Source organism: Ylistrum balloti, unplaced genomic scaffold, assembly GCF_031769215.1.
Source record: "Ylistrum balloti isolate Yb309-2 unplaced genomic scaffold, AGI_CSIRO_Ybal_v1 Utg369626, whole genome shotgun sequence".
Taxonomy (NCBI): domain Eukaryota; kingdom Metazoa; phylum Mollusca; class Bivalvia; order Pectinida; family Pectinidae; genus Ylistrum; species Ylistrum balloti.
The window spans coordinates 672,006-691,523 of record NW_026781894.1 but is presented as its reverse complement, the minus strand read 5'-3'; the positions used below and the strand labels follow the sequence as shown (position 1 = coordinate 691,523).

Sequence of the window (19,518 nt, the reverse complement as noted above, 5' to 3'; positions counted from 1 at the left end):
TGTTACACTGGCAGCTTATACACAAACAGAATTATGTGTTTTTGACTTTGACAATAGAGTCAATTACTGAAGGGAAACAAATCTTTTTACGTTACGTGAAGCTATTTTGCATAAAACCTTTATCTATTTGACATTCATTATGATTGTTAACTTTTTCCCCCACCATTTGGTATGACGAGCCATCCTGTGTATAAATCAGATCTTATTGGCTTTAGTTGTAGTTCCACTAGATAGCATGTACAAGAGAGTTATAATCCAATTAAGATCCATCAGCATTGCAGAATATAATTAAAACAATGGGAAACTCTGCTGAACTACAGATCTGCTATGAGGACAAACTGGAGATCTTGAATTTAATAGAAATGATGTTCACAAAAATGCAATGTGCAACTGCTAATTTGATCAGAAAACCTGTTGTTGTTTGTTTTATGTTGTGTTTGTAAAGGACAAACAAACCAGGAAAACATCCTTATATGAATTGGTTTTTCTAACTGAAAGCTTCTTACACTTTAAATCAGGCCATAGACCTTCAGCCAGATATAGGTAGTTGGGTCAGTTCTAGTTGGAGTTCAAATATGGAAATTGTAAGGTAATGAATTATTAATAACAATTTTCAGATATTTTCAACAAGAGAAGAAAGAAATTTTTTGGATGAAGATATGCTTAAGGTTGATGATATAGAGGCATCAAAACTACTTGAACTGCTGGGACTTCTCATCACCAACCTCCAGGTATTACAAAAATATGTATATCTTTGTCCCCTTATAATGTGATGTGATGAGAAAAGGTTATATTTGCCTGGTAATAAGAATTTTCATAAACGAAACTTGAACATCCCCCACACCCCCTTCCAATTGAAATAAATGATTCACAAACTGAGTATATTGATTTCCAGTTAATCCATTTTGAAGTTGACACAAGTTTTCCAAACTGAAAGTTCTTGCTTTGGTTGATTCTCAGTTCTGAAGATCAAATGTTAAGGTCTTTGTTTCTAAGAACAGAATTTCAGCTGAAACCTTTTATGGAAGAAACTATTGCTTATTTTGTTGAAAGGAACCTTGGGCGAAGAACGTAATTTACACTTGTTCCAATAAGTAAAACAAATTGCTGCATGTCGTTTTTCAAAAGGGATCTGCTGAAAGAACATACCAATAAAAGTGTGTTTTTCAAGCTTATTTTGATATTGTATTCTTATAAGAACATTTCTATACATTTCATTATTGATTAATAAAAGACCAGGATATTTTGTTTTTGGTGAAAGTAAACCAAACAAAGAAATCCCAAAAAACCAAAACTAAAAAAAAAAAAATATATATATATATATATATATATATATATATATAGATCTGTATTTGTATTGCAGGTATATCAAGAAAACTTGAAGGAATCTTTGGAAGAAAGTCAGATTGATGTTGAAACAGTTGATGGTAACAGTGTTGATACAGGGATGGATATATCTGGGAAGGATACTGTTAGCATTACTAAAACAGATATTGGTGAACAAATGCAGACTGAACTAGCAAGTGTCTGTCAGGATGCCAGTGTTCAGACAGAAGATATACTTTCTAACTTAACTGAAAGTTTGTGTAAAAATGAAAATTCTGAGAACATAGGGATTTTTCCAGGAACTAGTAGCAGTAGTTTTCCAGTATGTAATGGTAAGTGTTCTTGTTTCCTTGACCAGTAAAATGTTGTTAATTCTTGTTGATTACATATGAGCTGAAGGGGTTGGATTGGAAAATGTGAACTTTGTCCTCAGTAGACAGACTGGTTTGGGTAGTAAAACAATCAGATTAGTGGTTGCTGCATAAAACTTGATATGAGAGATATGTAAAAAATGCTTTTAACTGTTGAAAATTTAATATTTGAGAGAGAAAAAAAAAGAGGAAAAATCAAAATTTTTCCAGGAAAATAAATATTTCAGTTTCCTCTTTTAATTTCAATATGCATCAAATGAAATTTTAAAAAGCTTTAAATATATATATATATATATTATCTCTTCCTTACATATGCATATATCTTATTATTACCACAGATATTTTTGTAAAGGATTGTTTAAATGTATGTGGCTGTGTGAAAAAGTCATCTGATGAGGATTTTTTATTAAGAAGCAGGTGATGTTATAAACAGGGGAGATAACTGCAGAGAGCTAGAAGAAAACCTGGTGCAGATACGAGCATCAAAGTGTGAGGTAAATCATTTTAGTTCCATATATACTTTAAGGGCAGACATATCGATGAATTACGTCATTGCAGATTATGTTGCTAGAGTGTGTCAAACAACACAGAGCAAAATCATTTGATTTAAATTAAAAACCTTCATCATGTATATGTGTAAGGAGGCCAAGATCAGGTGGTAGAGTGGTGGCCTATCCACCTCCAGGTGAAGATCTGTGGTACGTAGATCAATGCTCACTATATGTCAACAGTTTGTTTTTCTCATGATGGTTAGAAATGGACTGGTCTGTGCTGTTGTGGTTTTTTCCTTGACCTAGATACTTTACTCAAATTGCTCTGTAAGGCATGCAACAGACATCTTTTATGTTGAACAAGTGAAGTGGTCACCAACTGTGATAAGGAGACCAATGCTGTTTACAGGACAATAAACACAGCAATCAAATAAACAAAGTGTACATATGTAGGTACTGTATGACAGACATGGAAATTCTAACTGTGAACTCCTGATATCCTTAATAAAAATTCTGAGTAATTTTGACTCAAGATTTTTCTTCCATATTTATTAGGGTGTTTGGTTAATGTTTTGAGTAGGATAAACATACCATAGTAGTTTTTCTTGAAAAAATGCAAAGTAACATAATGCGTTTTTTTTTAAACTTAAGATGCTATAATAACAGTATATGATCAAAATCAGTGGAATATAATAATGACTGTATATTATTTTGAAAAATGTTTTTTTAAAGGACATTTGATAAATAAATAAATGAGTGTCTTAATCTGGACATGTGGGATACTCCACACAGAGCTGAAGTGATTTTGTCTCCACCAGAATTTTTCGCTGTTCAGTTTTACAGAAAAATGTCAATTTTATTTTCACTTTAAATTATGGCGGCAAAGGCGTTCCCTTTTTTCAGATTGATAGAAGAATTGCAGCATTTGTAGAAAAAAAACAATTGGAGGTTAATGAATTGAACAGACGTGAGTTCTGCAGTGCACAGGGCCCAGAAGGTTTGTTTTAATCATTTCTATAATCAGTCATTACAATAATCGGTATGTTATCAAATGATATGCATGCTTCAAAATATACATTGTTTTTTAAAACAATTTACTACAATTTTGTATAATTAATTCTTAGACCTGATAGATATTGAAGAAGCTGATACAGGTAAAAGCTCTCTTTGTATTATTGTAGTTATAAATTTCATTTTTTGTTTCAAATATGTTTCAAATAATCAGGTAAACAGATTCGGAACACCACTAACATATAACCCATCCTAAATTGTTCTCTTTGACAGAGGCAGAAAACAGCTGTGCTCGTGTTGACTCCTTATTTTTCACAAGAGCGGATGGGAAAAGTCACATCAAAGGTAAGATTTACTCTGCTGTCTGTTAGATCATAATGCTAGTACAGTATTATTTCTCTGACATGATAGTTTAACCACATTTCTTTGTACGTGTAATTCCTTTGGATTTCTTGAATACTCTATCTTGATGCGCTATTTGATCCAAGATTATTAAAGACAATTATTCATTTAAAGGCACAAACCATTATAGGAACAAGTCACTTGGTATTTTTCTGTTGCATTGAAGTGAGTCGGGTGGTGAACTTACAAGGTCCACAAACCCAGATCCCAGTCCAGACAGAGGGCACCGCAGAGCCAAAGGAAGTTGTACAGAAAAACAAGCTTCCCGAAGGGATGGAGGAACGGCTCGCAAACATGGAGAATCATCTCAACGTCAACAAAGGTACATCACAAATCCTTAATGTCCCAAGTGTCCAATTATATTGAAATCAAAGAAACATAGTTTCTTAATGAAGTTATTTGCTTCCCTACAGGAACCTTTAGATAATGACTACAAATGGTAAGTTGAAAGAGCATTATTGACAATCTGTTTTAAAGATATACAAAGAAATTATGTGAATATTATCATAATCCAGATTCAAATTCAATAAAACTAGGGCAAAATTTGAACAAAAAGAATTATTTACACACAAATTCCAGGAAAATAAGAATATAAGGGCTTGTGTTCCTGAAGAGCAAGTGTGTTCTGCTTCACTGACAAAGCCAGCCAGGTAAATCTTTGTCAATCCAAGTTAGTAATTTCATGTTCTCAAGTGAGAACAAGGTATACAACAACGGAACCAACAGGCAAATTAATGAACACCAAACATGCCCAGCTTCATATCGCACCAAGAAATAGAAGATTTCTAAATGAGATCACTATGATCACCATGTAATTTCCATATAATTTATATCAACCTACATTTTTGAAACCCTGTGTTAATCAACTCTGGACAGTGTTATCTTGTTATAGTTTTGCGGAGATCTGCAAAAAACATTACAGTTCTAAGACTTTTCTATTGATGTCTGTTCTTTATATATTCCTCAGATCTACTTCAAATAAGCATGCATAAGCTTCCAGTGCCAGCAATATGTTTGTGGCTAAGGAAAAGTAAATTTAATAAATACTAGTATGTATAGTACAGTAGTGCGGGAACAAGTAACCAAACTTTCGTTGCAGCTATCCAGATTTATTATCAGCTATCAGTAATTTTAAGGAGAAGTCCATTAAGTCATGCTGCCATACATCATATGTAAACAAAAAAGTGCTGATTTGAAAAAGCCTGAAAACTGTTTTGTTAACAGTGAAATGTTTCAAGATTTATCATGATAGCAAGACCATTATAAAATTATCTGTTGCTGAAAATACTATACCTTTGATATTTTCATGTGTATTGAATTTGAATGTATCAATGTTCATCAAACAAATGTTGTTTGTGCAGTATTTTCCTTGTTTCTATCATAACCTCCACCTGAAAACTAGAAACCTTGATTGGACATCAACTAGGTGTAACTCTACACGTGCTATTTTTAAGTACCATCATTATCAATTATACAGGTCAGATGTGTGATGCCTTTACCTACTGATAATTGTTGCTGCAGCTTTCTTCATTAAACATGGTCAAAATAAAAACACATTAGCACTATTTGTGTTAGAGGTGTATTTCCCAATTGTCTTTGTGCTTTTTCCCCGTTGTCAAAACTTCTTAATTAATTTTGATATGTAGTGCAAGTGTTAAGTTATAAGTAAGCAGCTGATTATTATGTTTCAGGTAAGATGGCTTGCAGTGATGTGTACACCAGACTAAAATACCTAGAAGAGCGCATCTTGTTTTTGGAGAGCTTGTCTCCGGAATATTTTACATTTCAGGTCAGTATTTACCAGTACTCATAAAGATTTAGACTAAAATTTTTAATTTTTGGATGAAACTTTTCTAAATACAATTTTTTTTTCTTTTTTACTGAAGTAGCAGTTTTAACATTATGACAATGTTTGTGAATAACAGTGTAGTGACTAAAACAGTTGCCTTTTTGTTATTAACTGACAGCCTCCACATCACAAACGACCAAGAAAAGAGAAACAAGATACCATTTACAGGGCACCTGAGGAAGAGGTAAATTGTACAGAAGCTGTTACAAACCCCAGAAATGGTGTTAATACTCAAATCTGATGTAATTAAATGTCAAAGATTTTGTAATATCATAATGAGTATATGTGTGTACTGGTTTCTGCATAATTCACAGTGCATTGTGAAACATTTCCTTTATCAAGAGACATTTCGTATGCAGAGTGAATGACCCTCGTCTCTTAACAAATGACAACTCCTTATACACACAAATGACTTATATCTAGCCTCTTTTTCACTAATCAAAAGATTAATACTTACATGTTGGTATTTATTTCTCATGTTTATCATAGTTTTTTTTTCTGCTTTACAGGGTATGAGTGTATCAGAAATTGACATGAAGATCAAACAGCTGAAGGAGTCACTGTCAAAGAAAGCATCCTCAAAAGCACAGACTTCATTATCCAATACATAATAAACATTTTCAAATTTACCTACATTTGTCTGTATTTATGGGCAGTCATAAAGCGAAGCTGGATAGCATTATTCTGAGCAGTTTACAACAATCACTCCAAAATACAGGATAAAAACGAGAGTTTAAGATCAGAGAATATTTTGAAATGACCTTTTCGAATATTATGACCAAAGTACAAAGGACAGTATATGATTTTGACTTTTCTTTGCCTCAAAATGTATTTACATTCAAATTTCTAATTCAAACATTTAATTTTAATTTTTTCCGATACTAGTTGGTTATCATTACTGGGTATTTTAACATTAGATTGTCAAAAAGAAAAGACAAGCCCAATTGCCATTACAAACATATTACTGTTGGACATACTTTACTGTATCCACTAGCGTGAAATGTTCAAAGTTGTTTACATTTCTTGTCTGTTATGCTGAAAATACTTAAATAACAACAGAGAGAATGAATGACAAAACACATCAACTTGATAACATTAAATATTTATTATAGTCACACAGTAAATTTCTGAATTTCAAGTTGTTACGTTTCAAACTTTTATTTAAGTAGAGAGTACTAATAATTCACTTTTAAATCTTGAGCATTAATATCATGTGGAAAGAGAACGAACACTGGGTATCAGATGTATATGTTGGCACAATCTTGTATTGAATGAAAATTTAAAAAGTCAAACTAACTTATACTAAATCATTTTCAACTCTTGTTTTTCCCAAAGTCACAAGATGCTATAAGTGCAAAGTTATAACCAGAATCTTTATTTCCCATAGGAAGCTTGATGGAAGGAAATTAGGAATATAGGGAAGAAAATTAAAAAAAAAAAACCCCAAAAAAACAAAAAAAAAAACATAGCAATGAAATACAGAAAACAAATGTGAGCCAAGAATAACAAGACGATGAAACAAATGGGATAAATTTCAAATCCCACATATTGTAACATCTTAACAATAAATCTAGCTAGAGTTATAAATTAAGAACCTTGTATTCTACAATGATGGTATGAGAACAGGAGCTCCCAGAACTTTGACTGCCTCTTAGGGATATTTCACAACAATAGTTTGAACTGGTTCAATACCAATACATGTATATTTTCAGAAAGACATTTAACGATATTTGCATGACGATATCACACAGCTATCATAAATAGATTGAAGTTCATTTTGAAGTAAATTTCAGTAGTATTCAAAAGAAAGTGTTTTGCTATTTTCTACTGAAATTTACCCATAATCCTATACGGACTATTGTACACTGCAATTTTATGATAGGATTGAACAATTACCTTAAGTTAGGTAAATTGAGATCTTGTATGTTTGTATGTTGTCAACCAATGTGGACGATACCAATGACACAGGCAAGTGTTTGTAAACAGGTGATGTAGGTAAAGAAACATGGTACCCTGCATTATTCTCAATACCCACAATAAATATGATTTGACTTCGAAGTAATGATAAATGAATACTCTGTCCTGCTCTCATTGTTGGCATTTTTGTTGGATGTTGATCAGAGAAAGATTTTTAATCATAATTTTTCTTAAATACAAGAAAATTTTACATCTATATGAAATGTATATATATTAATCACAATTTTTCCGGTCAACTTTGATATCAATGAAAGTTCATCAATTACTCGTCATGCCAGAGTTTAAAGTTTAGAGTCAAGTTTACATCTGATCAGCCTGAAACATGACTTGAATAAAAGTCTTGAGCACATCTTTGATTTCCTTGGGTACGTATCCTAAACTGAGTATGAAACACTTTCTTTTGGTACACACCTTTGTGCTTGGTATGCAACTTCCTAATGATGTGTAAGAATGCCTAATTAACAAACAGTCTGCCAAGACATAATGAGTAGACCCGTGTGTGTAACCCTAATATGTCTCAGCAGGTGGTTCATCTAGCTGCCATTAACTATACATACATCAATCATTGGGTGAAGACAACCATAAGCCAAGAGTAGACACCCATCTGTCCCATGGTACAATGTTCTGACAGTTAGAGAACAGATACATCCTTAACTGAGAGTAGACATCCATCTGTCCATTGGTACACTGTTCTGACAGAGAACAGATACATCCTTCACTGAGAGTAGACAGCCATCTGTCCCATGGTACACTGTTCTGACAGTTAGAGAACAGATACATTCTTCACTGAGAGTAGATACACACCTGTCCCATGGTACAATATTCTGACAGTTAGAAAACAGATACATTCTTCACTGAGAGTAGATACACACCTGTCCCATGTTACAACGTTCTGACAGTTAGAGAACAGATACATTCTTCACTGAGAGTAGATACACACCTGTCCCATGGTACAATGTTCGGGCAGTTAGAGAACAGATACATCCTTCACTGAGAGTAGACACCCATCTGTCCCATGGTACAATGATCGGACTGATACAGAACAGACACATCCTTCACTAACAGTAGACACCTATCTGACTCATTGTACAATGTTTGGACTGTTACAGAACAGAAACATCTGTAACTGAGAGTACACATTGACACTGTCCTACAGGTGCTATAATAATGGACAGCCATTTGCCCAATGTCCTCTAGATCCTGTAAAACATCAAAGAGAAATGAAAATTAATTACATGATTGTAAAAAGTGATACACATTATCATTACATATTAACTAGATAATATATATGCCTTTAAAAGTATTTTTTCAAATGACTTGATTGGATAGCCGTCATACCAGATTTAATATATTTGATGATCTTCAACAATGATAATGTTAAGTTAAGTTTGCTGGTTTGGAGGCATAGGTGAACACAACTGGAAGTCTTTTTAAAGTTTTAACTGATTTTGTATTGAAATTTTGATGGTATGTTACATAAATATTAAAATCACACTGTTCTGATGCATCTGTATTAATCACTTGATATGAAGAGCCAACTCAATTCTTTTATACTGGTTGATAATTCTTGAGAAGTTAATGACTTAAATGTATGCATTATGAAAAAAGATCAAAAGAAATCACAACTAAATCTTTCTACTTGCTCATTCTATATTTCCAATACAATACCACTAGACCATTGCTTATATTCTGCATAACATAAAAATTTGCTATACAAATTATGGATTTGATGTATTTACCACATCTAAAACATCTGCCATAACCACCAAAGTAGGCCCCTGGTTCGCCCCGGATATAATCAGTGCCATCATCAGAATCACTGCTGGAGAGATCGCTTGCACTTTCATAGGGATCACTATCACTGCTGCTTGAGACCACTCCTCCATCAATATCATCACTTAGTATTTCAATGGGCGGGGCTTCAGGAAGGGGTGGATCTGGATTTGCCCTGTTCCTGCCTCTGCCTCTACCTCGGCCACGCCCTCTCCCCCTCCCCCTCCCATTCCCTGATGTCCCTTGATTTTCCTGTTCTGCCTTTCTTGAAGCCTCAGCTGTAAAGTAATACAAGTTTGCACTGTAAAGTCATAATTCATTTCATTGTGATGTCCTTTTTTACCCACAAGATTTAATTATAGGAACTATACACTTCCAAAGACTGCTGTCTGAAGACCTATGAATCAAATCTTGGTTCGGCTGTTCTACCTTGATAAGACATTGACAATCCTTGTTCAATCCTGGAATTCAGCTTTTCTGAATAAATTTCTACATCTAAGAAATAGTTATTTTAATCAAAAGTCAAAATAATATAAATTTTAAGTGTCCTTCTATCAGTACAAATTCTTACCTTTGCGAGAAGCCACTAATTGTACACGTTGCTGTTTGAGTTCGTCACTGAGATGTTCCACCATTTTGTCTATATAGCTGTCTAGAACGATAGAACGCACACTGGATGTGATGGCTGTCCGACAGTTGGGGCATTCCTTCTTCACCTTCATCCACTCTTCTATACAGTAAGCACAGAATGCATGGGAACAGTTCAAAGACGTGGCCTGTAGGTAAAAATTGTACAGTGTTCACAATTTCTCATAGCTGATACTCAGCAGTGTAAACATGTACAGAGAGTGCGCATTAATATTAGGTACTTGAGGCACCTCAAATAGAGATATGTTAAATAACTTAATTTTTATCAAACTGCTTCATTCTGTGCTTTATGGTGATATATCAATTATTTTTCCTTCAACCAAGTTTGATCAAGTTTATAGTAACATGGTACAGTAGATAAAACGGACTATTTCAACAATGTGACTCCTCAAAATGGGATACCCGTATTAATGTCAATCAAAGTTGATAAAACAAAATTGGGTCTTTATCAAATAGATGTATTTCTCATGTTACCTGTACAAACAATTCATTACAGATGCTACATTGCAATTCTGTCTCCATGAGGTCAGCGAAGTTTGACAAAATGTCCTCCCTAGCCTGTAACACGGCATCCTTCTGCTGGTCCTTTTCTGCCCTAGTGTCATTCAATTGACTTTCCAGCATCCGTTGCTCTACTTCCTTCTTATTTATAATACTATCAAGTTTTTCTTTTTGTTTGACAAGTTCTTCCTGCAATTGACGATCTTTTTCCTCTATGGTCAACTTCAAATTTTCTTCAATTTTTTGTTTTTCTTTTAGCAGACGATCTTTCTCAGACTGAAGTTGTTCCAGCATCTGTGCTTCTCTATTAAGTAACTGGTTCTCAAGTTCTTCTTTCATTTTCTCTTCCTCCTCCTGAAATGTTTTTTTCCCTTTTAACATATACTGTAACAATCATCTTATCAATATACTATAAGCTGGGCTGACATCCAAAGTTTTCCCAACATTATATCAAATTTTTACAAAAGACAATGGGTATTTCGTCAGAACTAAGCCTCCTAAAGCTGAAGTGTAATTCAATGATGAAAAACAACATTGTTTGTTTTCAAGCATTCATGAAACATGTTTTCCAATATTTTTCTGAAATTAATTAAAATGAAATTTATAAACTAAGAGGCTCACAGGCCTTAACAGTCATCTGACCACAAAACCTTTCAAAAGGGAGAAGGGTTTTTTCCCTACTTTGAATGAAATCTTACTAAGAAGCTGTTTTCTATGATGCAGATGGTAGTTTTGGTGTGCAGCAGGTAACTGTAACAAGAGTTACCTATTTCTTGACAGTAAAGTTTTCAGACAAAATTCAACCCTAAATCTGTAGTCAGTTTCCATTTTGAAGGCACAGCCCTTGTGTCAATAGGGTTAATATAAGAAATGTGTCCTCCCCCTATGATATTTCAGGAGGAGTAACATTTGGGGCCCCAGCCTTCTGTCCACCTCAATTAATTCAGAAATAATTGTGTTCTCTCAATGATGTTTACAACAGTCTGTGGTCTGAACTTTGTCACTTCATTATCTGTTTAATTTTGGTTCTTCAATAACAACACTTGGTCAGGATCATTTCAGACAAGTTGGAGCTAAATTCCACTGGCGAAACTTGAGAATATGTATTGCACTGGAAAAATAGCCTCCCTGGCTGCCATATCTCAGTTTCAACATGGTCAAAAAAGAACATTTGGTTGGCTACCTTTCTTTAACATTCCCACAAATCTTTAGCTCAATGGCACCAGTGGAACTGGAGAAGTTGAATTATGTTTTTCAAGATGGTGGCCATCTTGGATTTCAGACCGAACTGAAAAATTTCAACATTTGGTCAGGACCATCACAGGATCATTTCATGCAAGTTTGAGCTCAATCCCACTGGTGGAACTTTAGACAAAGTTTAAAATGTCAAAATTTTATGCACAGCACATGACGACTGACAAAGCACAATGTCATCATGACCCTTCCTGTCAGATGACCTTAAAAGCCTACATGTAATGATTTGGTCTATACTTTATACTATACTTACTTTTTTCTTTGTTAATGCAACTTGCATTTCTTCTTCTTTCTTTTTTAGCATTACATTTAATTCTTTTTCCTGATGTTCTCGTCTCTTCTTTTCTTCTTCAAGTTCACTCTTTATCTCATTTTGTGCTGCTTCTTTTTCCTGTAAAAGTTTTTGCATTTCTGCCATCTTTGCCTCATATTCTTTTAATTTCAACTGAGCTTCACTCTCCTGTTGTTTAAGTTTTTCTTTGTAGTCCAGAAATGGTGACCAATCTTTGTCCCTGTTCACTCTGTCGTTTTTTCCAGGTGTGCCGTTGGCATCAGCTTCTTCATCAGAACATCCAAGGTCAGGCTGAGAACTTGACACTTGTGAATCACTTTCTGGTCTTTCTGTAACAGTCCTTTTAAGAATTGATCTCACTGGCTTACTTTCAGTGTCTAACTTAATTCTTTTCATTGGATATTTTCCAACACAATTTCCCTCTTGATTTTGCAAATTATCCTGTGAGGAATTCTGACGGACACGTTTCACTCTGAGATTTTTGTGGAATTTGAATATGAACTCTGCCTTTTCCTGTGATGTTTTTGGGATGCCTAGTTGTACAATGTCTCCCTCCTCAAGTGTATGTGGTTGGTTAGCCACTAGTCGTACATCATTAACATAAACCCCGTTCAGACTCTGCCAAGGAAACATTAAAAATTATAGCTATTTCATTGATGGATTGAAGCTTTTAATTTTCAAAATGAAATTGAAAGCTTTTAGCAGATTAGTAGTAAGAAAAATAATAACAAACTTCAAGTTATATCTAAAAGTTAAAACTTTCATAGAATTTAAGCTAGAAACAAACAAACAAATATAACTCTGTTTGTATGTTCCCTCTGACAAGAAAATTATGGTGTTATTTTCTTATTGAAAATAAAGAAATGATTTTTTCTATTCTTTAATTGAATTAGACATACATTGTAGCAGACTTCCTTTCTATATATACCTTATTGTCCTTGATAGACCAGGTCCCAGATTCAGACTTCTTAAGGGTTGCATGGCATCGGGAGATCATGTTGGATAACAGGCATACAGAAACATCTGGAGACCGTCCAATTGTTACCTTGAATTAACAATAGAAGAAAATGTACAAATGTACTATAGTTAGTAATGTAGACTAATAGATTAATCTAGCAAGAAAGAAAGCTCTTATATAGTGCCAGCACAAGTTCTGTAGTTTACCATACATCAGACATTCTCACAACTAGATGACTGTTATAGGATCAAAGCTTTCCAAGAAGTGATGACATGGAGTGGAAGTCACCATCAGTGTTTCTTGTCTAAAAATATACATTCACATGTACATAGAATGACAGGTCAATAGAATATATATCCCACCTATTCCAGTCTCAATGTTGTATATTTCACAGTAATTGAACCTTTCGTAAAGGTCATATGCCTAAAAAGAGACACTTTTTTTTAAATGTTCCTTTGCATGGTCTTTATAGACAGGTGACAACTACAACATCTTGACTACTAAAGCATTAGAAGAATTGCCAAGTTTAAAGCCTTGTTTTGATCATGATGACTTGGGATGCAGTCAGACTTTCTAAAGAAAGGCATCCTTGGTACTCCTGGAACATATTATCATAGCCTCTAGAATATTGAGGATGAAAGCAAGACTGTGTAATGTGTAATGCAACATAGTAGACCAAGCCTTTATATTTGCCAGGAGGATGGTAGTTTTGGAAAAGCAGACACTCAGGAGGGCTATGGAGATTTCAAAGCCAAAATTTTTACTGGCTTTTGATAACATTGATAAGATTGAGAGTATCCAACTATGAGTGTTATACACTCCTGGCACAATGCTGATGACAAACAAAGACGACACTGACAATAAACACACTTGTTTATGTGTAGATGGCAAAAATAAATTCTGTCACAGCTCGATTTTACCAGCCAAGATCATTCCTATTGAGGGGTTTGGGTATTTTAAGGAATTCTATTTGTTAAAGTTCTTTTGGTTCTTGCAAATCAAGATACTACTGTTTCATTTTTATTTTGTACATTTTTGAGGTCTTGTTTCAGGTATCTATGAAGATCTTAATATTACCTAAATTCTCACTCAGGTTCATGTGTTTCTAGATTAAAATCCACAAAATCACGTAGACCAATCATATGAGAAACACATATTTCACATCAATAACCTAAAAGTGCCAACCAACATGCCATATTGAAGTCACATAACAATAATAACTTGGTACAGGGTCATGCTAAAGCCATGCATATAGACTTTGGATATAAAACTCTTAACTACTCTTAACAACCATTTTCATTTTATCCCACGCTTTTTTTAATGTATACTTCAATTACATTTGAAGTTTTCCAGAAAGTGAGGCAAATAAACATGTTTTGTTTTGAAATGAACTGAAGAATTCTGGATACGTTGCGGGAACAATTGTTTAATTCACCGCATCCATGGTACACGCGTTTCTACCACTTTTATGAACAGCTTCTGACTGTCTCTAAAATTTAGTTGTATATCATTTAATTTTGTATTTTAACATTTTATTCGTGTAACGTCTTATGTATCAAAAACACTTCTGAAGAATTAATGTAAACAGATACGTCCCTGATGTAAACAATGAGTGCGTATTAGAATTACCAAAAGTACTTATTACTGCATAAACACAGATACCAGTCAGGTTATCAACGCATACCTCATCCTTATCTGATAACGATATTAGTCTATGTTTCTTGACATTGTCTCCCAACCGATGTAAACAAGTTTGCCCTATAGTATCTGCCATTCTGAAAAGCTCTATCGCGCGTTTCGGAGGAACTTTGTGCCTTGTTTAAAACGTCATCAAAACTGTGAACTTTATTTGGGATATCTTGGCAGTTTTCTTTGAAGAGGGATGTTTAATCGATAAAGTCAGAGGTGTTACAAATTGATGTCAAGCGCCAATTAACCAAACATTTTCAAGACCTATATAGTTTGAGACATGCGCTGTCGCTTTCTTTTTCCTTGCTGCCATTTTAGATTGCACAAGCACGTGTAAGTTGTGGATATTTAATCAAGCTATTTCAGATGATTATGATACCATATGATGTTTTGTGCACGTTGAAGTATTTGTGTATGTTATGCGTTAATATTTAGTGAAGTGACTTTTTTTCTGGACGACATTATCATTGTTTACGAAGGTCGATAAGGTAGGCTCACTGCATTTGTTCAGATTCCGGAGTGGTAACGTTTACAATTTGTGATCACTATTTACGAATGTGAATGGTAACAGTGTGTTGTTGCTGTAAATATTGGCATCTAATTTTTCAACATTGAGTATGTTTATTGTGCTAGGATACATGATCTGAAATAAGGCTGTAGTAAATTGACGGGATTTCCCAAATCAATGAAAATGTTATACACCAGTTGCTGTCAGATGAACCTGCTTCGGCCTGGTGATCCCACAATCTCGCAAAATGTCACCATATCAAACTGTCAAAACTGGGATTACTAAAATACTGACATTAATGTAGACCTAGGAAATATGACAGTTTATCGGAATTGAGATAACAAATGAGACGAAGAGAATCATCACGTATCTGTTAGCGATGGCGAATTTAAATGACAAAGCAAAAATGAAAGTTGACATTTTGAGGAATTTGCTCAGTTCCATATTGACTTTGTCAGACTTTCATCATTGAATGATGTTAAAGTATCTGTTGTTTAAGTTGACATAAAAAGGATGAAAAACTCTTGATACAGGTCTACACCTCAGGTCATGGGTTTGAGGGCTATATGAGGTACTCACTGTGTACTAGGCCAGGCTTGGAAAATTTTTATTTAAAGTGACATTTAAAATCAACTCACCCGAAGCAACTTTCTACTAGCCCAAAAATTATTTTTAGTTTAATGTTCTTATGACAGATTTTGCCTTGAACTGTTTATTTGAAATAATATGTAGTGTATCAGCAACTGCCTCTAATTCTCTCATCCGTTTAGGGGAATAGTAATACATTTTTTTCATGTGTTCAATATTTCAATTCTTTTATTTACTGTAGGTAAAAATGCAGTTGTTTGTTCGTGGAACCAAGACACACACCTTGCAAATTGCAGGTGATGAAACTGTGCAGGATGTCAAGGTAAGACAATAAAGCTAAAAAGTAATGCTATTAATCATAATAGGACAACTGGCACTTTCAGTCATATTTCACCGACAGAACATGTAACAACATCAGATGATCAATAAACTCAAAAGTAAGTTTGAACTATATTCAACAATAATACAAATACCAGTTCATACCAGTTGGTATCCTATCCATGAATTGTGTTTTTACTTGCCAAAAATTCAATATTTTGATGAACAATTTTTGTGACAATTATTCCTATATTCAAACATGTAGAGAAGCTCGGAGAGATTTTTCCAAATAAATATACACTATTGTAGTCAAAAAATTTTCAGATTTTATGAGTATTCTGAAGTAGAATTTGTCAAATTGGTGTTCAATCTTAAATTTCAGACATTTCTTAATGGTACTGAAGGATTTCCCTGTGAGGAGCAAGTCATCCTGTATGCTGGCAAGCCTCTAAGTGACAATGTCAAACTCATCAGCTTTGATGACCTTGCCACCTTGGAATGTGATGTTCGAATGCTGGGAGGTCAGTTAATTGAAAAAAATCAGCTTAGATTACCTCTTTTTTTCTGTATTTTGAGACATTTTTAATGAATAATTATGATTAATATTTAGCTCATCTGCACAAAGAAATTATCATGACCCATATTCAAGGTCACTGGTCAAATTTATAAAATCATTTCAACAACTTCTTATGAAGCCTGATATCTGACAGGTTCATGGGATGATTCCCAACAAAGTTTTTGATCAATATTCATGGCTACAGGGGTCAAATTTGTCAAAAAACTTTGATTGACTTCTTCTGATTGACCAAAATGCTTGGAAGCAGGATATTTGGTGGAAAAGTGTCAATGCCTGATAAATTTCAGAAAATAAAGAAATGACATTTACCTATAAGTTAGGTCATAACTGTCATGTTTTGAGTTGAGTGTTGGAAGTCTTTTTTGGAAATTGATGAAAATTGATTTGCTCTGCCCAGTTTGAATGTCAAGTGTGTACAAGATAAAATATTTGTAATGGACATTGATTAACGGGTTTGCAATGCAGGCCTATTGGGCATCTTTGTTATTTGATTTTTTTTCTGGTCATTAATCGATTTTTATTCATTATTAAACTGAAGGCTGATATAGCAGTAAATCAAACATTATTTTGGCAATAAAACATTTATAGTTCTGACATGAAATGCAGTAACCCAGGCATTGGATAAGATAATCATTACACCCGTTGACCACTTTTAAAATGTGTGTTGAATTAAAAAATGATCAATTTTTCTGTCAAGTCATGGAAACAATATACCTATTTGAAATCTAATCTCATCAGGAACAGTCCATTATGTAATTTTTCTATCTGATTAAGAATTCTCAAGAAATTTTGAGAATCTTTTTATCACCATGTACCTTTTTTGACAGGTAAAGTCCACGGTTCTCTGGCTCGTGCTGGTAAAGTAAAGGGACAGACACCAAAGGTAATACTAGATATTTTTCGATTATTTGTTGCTTTCCAGTAAAGCATCCCAAATCTCTTTCATAATTTCGACTCCTTGAGGTTTTTTTATGTGTAAACATAAGTATGACTGGGAATGTGTATAATCTACGAAAAGCTAATGGTTTGTCCATTCCAAGATTTAAGGCTACATTGACTTCAATTCAATCTAAAGAGCAAGGAAACATTCATATTTGAAAGATACATTTGAATGAATGATATTCCTATAAAATACAAGACTTGAATTGTGACGTACAGCAATTACAAACCATCTGTCATATTGTTCATTATTCTTGTTTTATAGGTAGACAAACAGGAGAAGAAGAAGGCCAAGACTGGCCGTGCTAAGAGAAGGATGCAATACAACAGAAGGTTTGGTGTGACCGTGGCCACATTCGGCCGAAGGAAGGGCCCCAATGCCAACTCCTAATTTATATGTCTTGACATTGAGTGGAGTCTAGTTCTATATGCAGGATGTGACATGTGGCAGCGAACATTTTGTGTGGAAACTGTGTCAACATTTATCCAGCAATCATTTTGATCCTCTTCAGCTTGTATTTCTGTAAATAAAACTAGATTCTAAAATGAATCTCTGATTTATTCTTCTTTTACTCTAATGACACAAGTAAAGGTTTATGAACTCACTTCATATTGTTTATATGATTTAGAGAGTGAGCTTTTGAAATATTTTTGGACCAATTTGAAAAATAAAATTACTGACTGTGACCATTTAGAATTTGGATACATGCAGATTAAATCCATTTCTCTATATGTACTGAAAGGAGAATTTTTCATTTACAAGTGTTTAAGTTTACCTTATTTATTTCATCTGTTATATGTGATGATCAAATATTGATAAGAGGTCAAACATACAAAAGAACCTATAAAGATCCAAACTAAAAAAAAGAACAATTCCTCAAGTCAGGTATGCCAGTACTGTATACTACTGTCTTCTGCTGGTTGCAAAGATAAAGGTCTATGTTAGCATAGAGCAAACTTAATATTACCCATAGAAATGATTTGATATTATTGAAAGTATTACAAAAATACAAGGCTCATAATGCTTAAGGAAATAGTTATCTTTTCCCTCGGAGAAAGAGATGCTTTTCGACCCATTTACCATGTTACTGGGGTTATATAGATGAAATTTGAAGTAATGATCCTTGTAGTAGCGGGAGTAAAGGACTGTTAGTTTGAACTATACCTACCCATTGATATTAATAAAATCTCCACTGATATTTCGTTTTCTTAATAGACCTGTACACATTCACTGCAACTCAACATACTGCCAACTCGAGATACATTTTTTAGCTCACTTGGCTCTGGTTTGTTGTGACCTGGCATGAATCATATGCTTTTCATCTTTTAAAATCAATATTTGTGGTCATTCATTCATTTCACTATTCTGGTTATCTTAAAATGTATTGGATGGATCTGATCAAAATTTCATAGTTAGGTTTCCCTTGGTACCAAACTGTGCATTTTTCCATCAAAAGAAATGAGACATATTGCATTTGTACGAGTTTTTTTTTGTTTGTTTACTTTCTTTTTAATATTTGAACCATAATAAGTTTTGAACCATTTGAGATGTTTCACCAAACTTGGAACATAAGGTCAATGATTTTCATTACAATGATATTCAACCTATCACTTAGGACCAGTATAGAAATATTGTGCTGGATGTTCTTCATTGCATAATTTGGTAAATGTGACCATTTGTGAACTGTGACAAAAAGAATATTCTGCAGCTGATTACTTTAAATCATAACTAAAAATCTTATGACAAACCAGTAGTGAAATGTCTGAAGGTCACAGTGATCAAATGCATTGAAAACTTCAAACCTCAGTGTTTCCATAAGTAATTTACTCTGGGTGTTTATGTAGTAGTACTTTGGAACTAGAGTTTTGCAAGATATGTATTGAAGTTAATTATCTTTTTTTCAGTACTACTGAACTGGTAAACCCAATTTGCACTGTTTTAGATAATCCTTATAAGTCCTAATTACAAATTCATGTGAAGACGTCAGATTTACTGTCAATGCAAAATTGCATTATAAACAAACACAAGTCTGAAGATGATACAAT

At 33.8% G+C, this 19,518-nt stretch overlaps 3 protein-coding genes across 3 annotated transcripts; 2 read left to right on the top strand and 1 right to left on the bottom strand.

Moving 5' to 3' along the window:
* Nucleotides 1-296: 296 nt before the first annotated feature.
* Nucleotides 297-6,061, top strand: LOC132551254 (molybdopterin synthase catalytic subunit-like). The gene is made up of 10 exons (XM_060215372.1): nt 297-419; nt 618-731; nt 1,364-1,658; nt 2,109-2,191; nt 3,092-3,185; nt 3,473-3,544; nt 3,768-3,923; nt 5,293-5,390; nt 5,569-5,634; nt 5,960-6,061. Exons 1-10 carry the CDS (start codon nt 297-299, stop codon nt 6,059-6,061), a joined length of 1,203 nt encoding a protein of 400 aa, XP_060071355.1.
* A 475-nt stretch (nt 6,062-6,536) lies between these two features.
* Nucleotides 6,537-14,627, bottom strand: LOC132551542 (E3 ubiquitin-protein ligase RNF8-like). The gene is made up of 7 exons (XM_060215697.1): nt 14,538-14,627; nt 12,824-12,940; nt 11,857-12,513; nt 10,323-10,703; nt 9,772-9,976; nt 9,167-9,478; nt 6,537-8,627 (listed from the first exon to the last, which is right to left on the bottom strand). Exons 1-7 carry the CDS (start codon nt 14,625-14,627, stop codon nt 8,587-8,589), a joined length of 1,803 nt encoding a protein of 600 aa, XP_060071680.1. The 3' UTR covers nt 6,537-8,586.
* A 186-nt stretch (nt 14,628-14,813) lies between these two features.
* Nucleotides 14,814-18,022, top strand: LOC132551531 (ubiquitin-like FUBI-ribosomal protein eS30 fusion protein). Its single transcript, XM_060215686.1, has 5 exons — nt 14,814-14,875; nt 15,880-15,960; nt 16,339-16,477; nt 17,361-17,416; nt 17,738-18,022. The coding sequence occupies exons 2-5, from the start codon at nt 15,886-15,888 to the stop codon at nt 17,861-17,863; spliced, it is 396 nt and encodes a 131-aa protein (XP_060071669.1). The 5' UTR covers nt 14,814-14,875; nt 15,880-15,885; the 3' UTR covers nt 17,864-18,022.
* Nucleotides 18,023-19,518: the final 1,496 nt, after the last annotated feature.

Excerpts from the sequence above, each read along its gene's own strand:
- LOC132551254 (XM_060215372.1), top strand. The coding sequence starts at position 297 with ATGGGAAACTCTGCTGAACTACAGATCTGCTATGAGGACAAACTGGAG. Across the intron at positions 1,659-2,108 it reads TAGTTTTCCAGTATGTAATG|AAGCAGGTGATGTTATAAAC; the intron begins GTAAGTGTTCTT and ends TTTTTTATTAAG. Across the intron at positions 3,186-3,472 it reads CAGTGCACAGGGCCCAGAAG|AGGCAGAAAACAGCTGTGCT; the intron begins GTTTGTTTTAAT and ends TCTCTTTGACAG.
- LOC132551542 (XM_060215697.1), bottom strand. The coding sequence starts at position 14,627 with ATGGCAGATACTATAGGGCAAACTTGTTTACATCGGTTGGGAGACAAT. Across the intron at positions 9,977-10,322 it reads GTAATGAATTGTTTGTACAG|GCCACGTCTTTGAACTGTTC; the intron begins GTAACATGAGAA and ends TTTTACCTACAG. Across the intron at positions 9,479-9,771 it reads ATTAGTGGCTTCTCGCAAAG|CTGAGGCTTCAAGAAAGGCA; the intron begins GTAAGAATTTGT and ends ATTACTTTACAG.
- LOC132551531 (XM_060215686.1), top strand. The coding sequence starts at position 15,886 with ATGCAGTTGTTTGTTCGTGGAACCAAGACACACACCTTGCAAATTGCA. Across the intron at positions 15,961-16,338 it reads AAACTGTGCAGGATGTCAAG|ACATTTCTTAATGGTACTGA; the intron begins GTAAGACAATAA and ends CTTAAATTTCAG. Across the intron at positions 16,478-17,360 it reads TGATGTTCGAATGCTGGGAG|GTAAAGTCCACGGTTCTCTG; the intron begins GTCAGTTAATTG and ends CTTTTTTGACAG.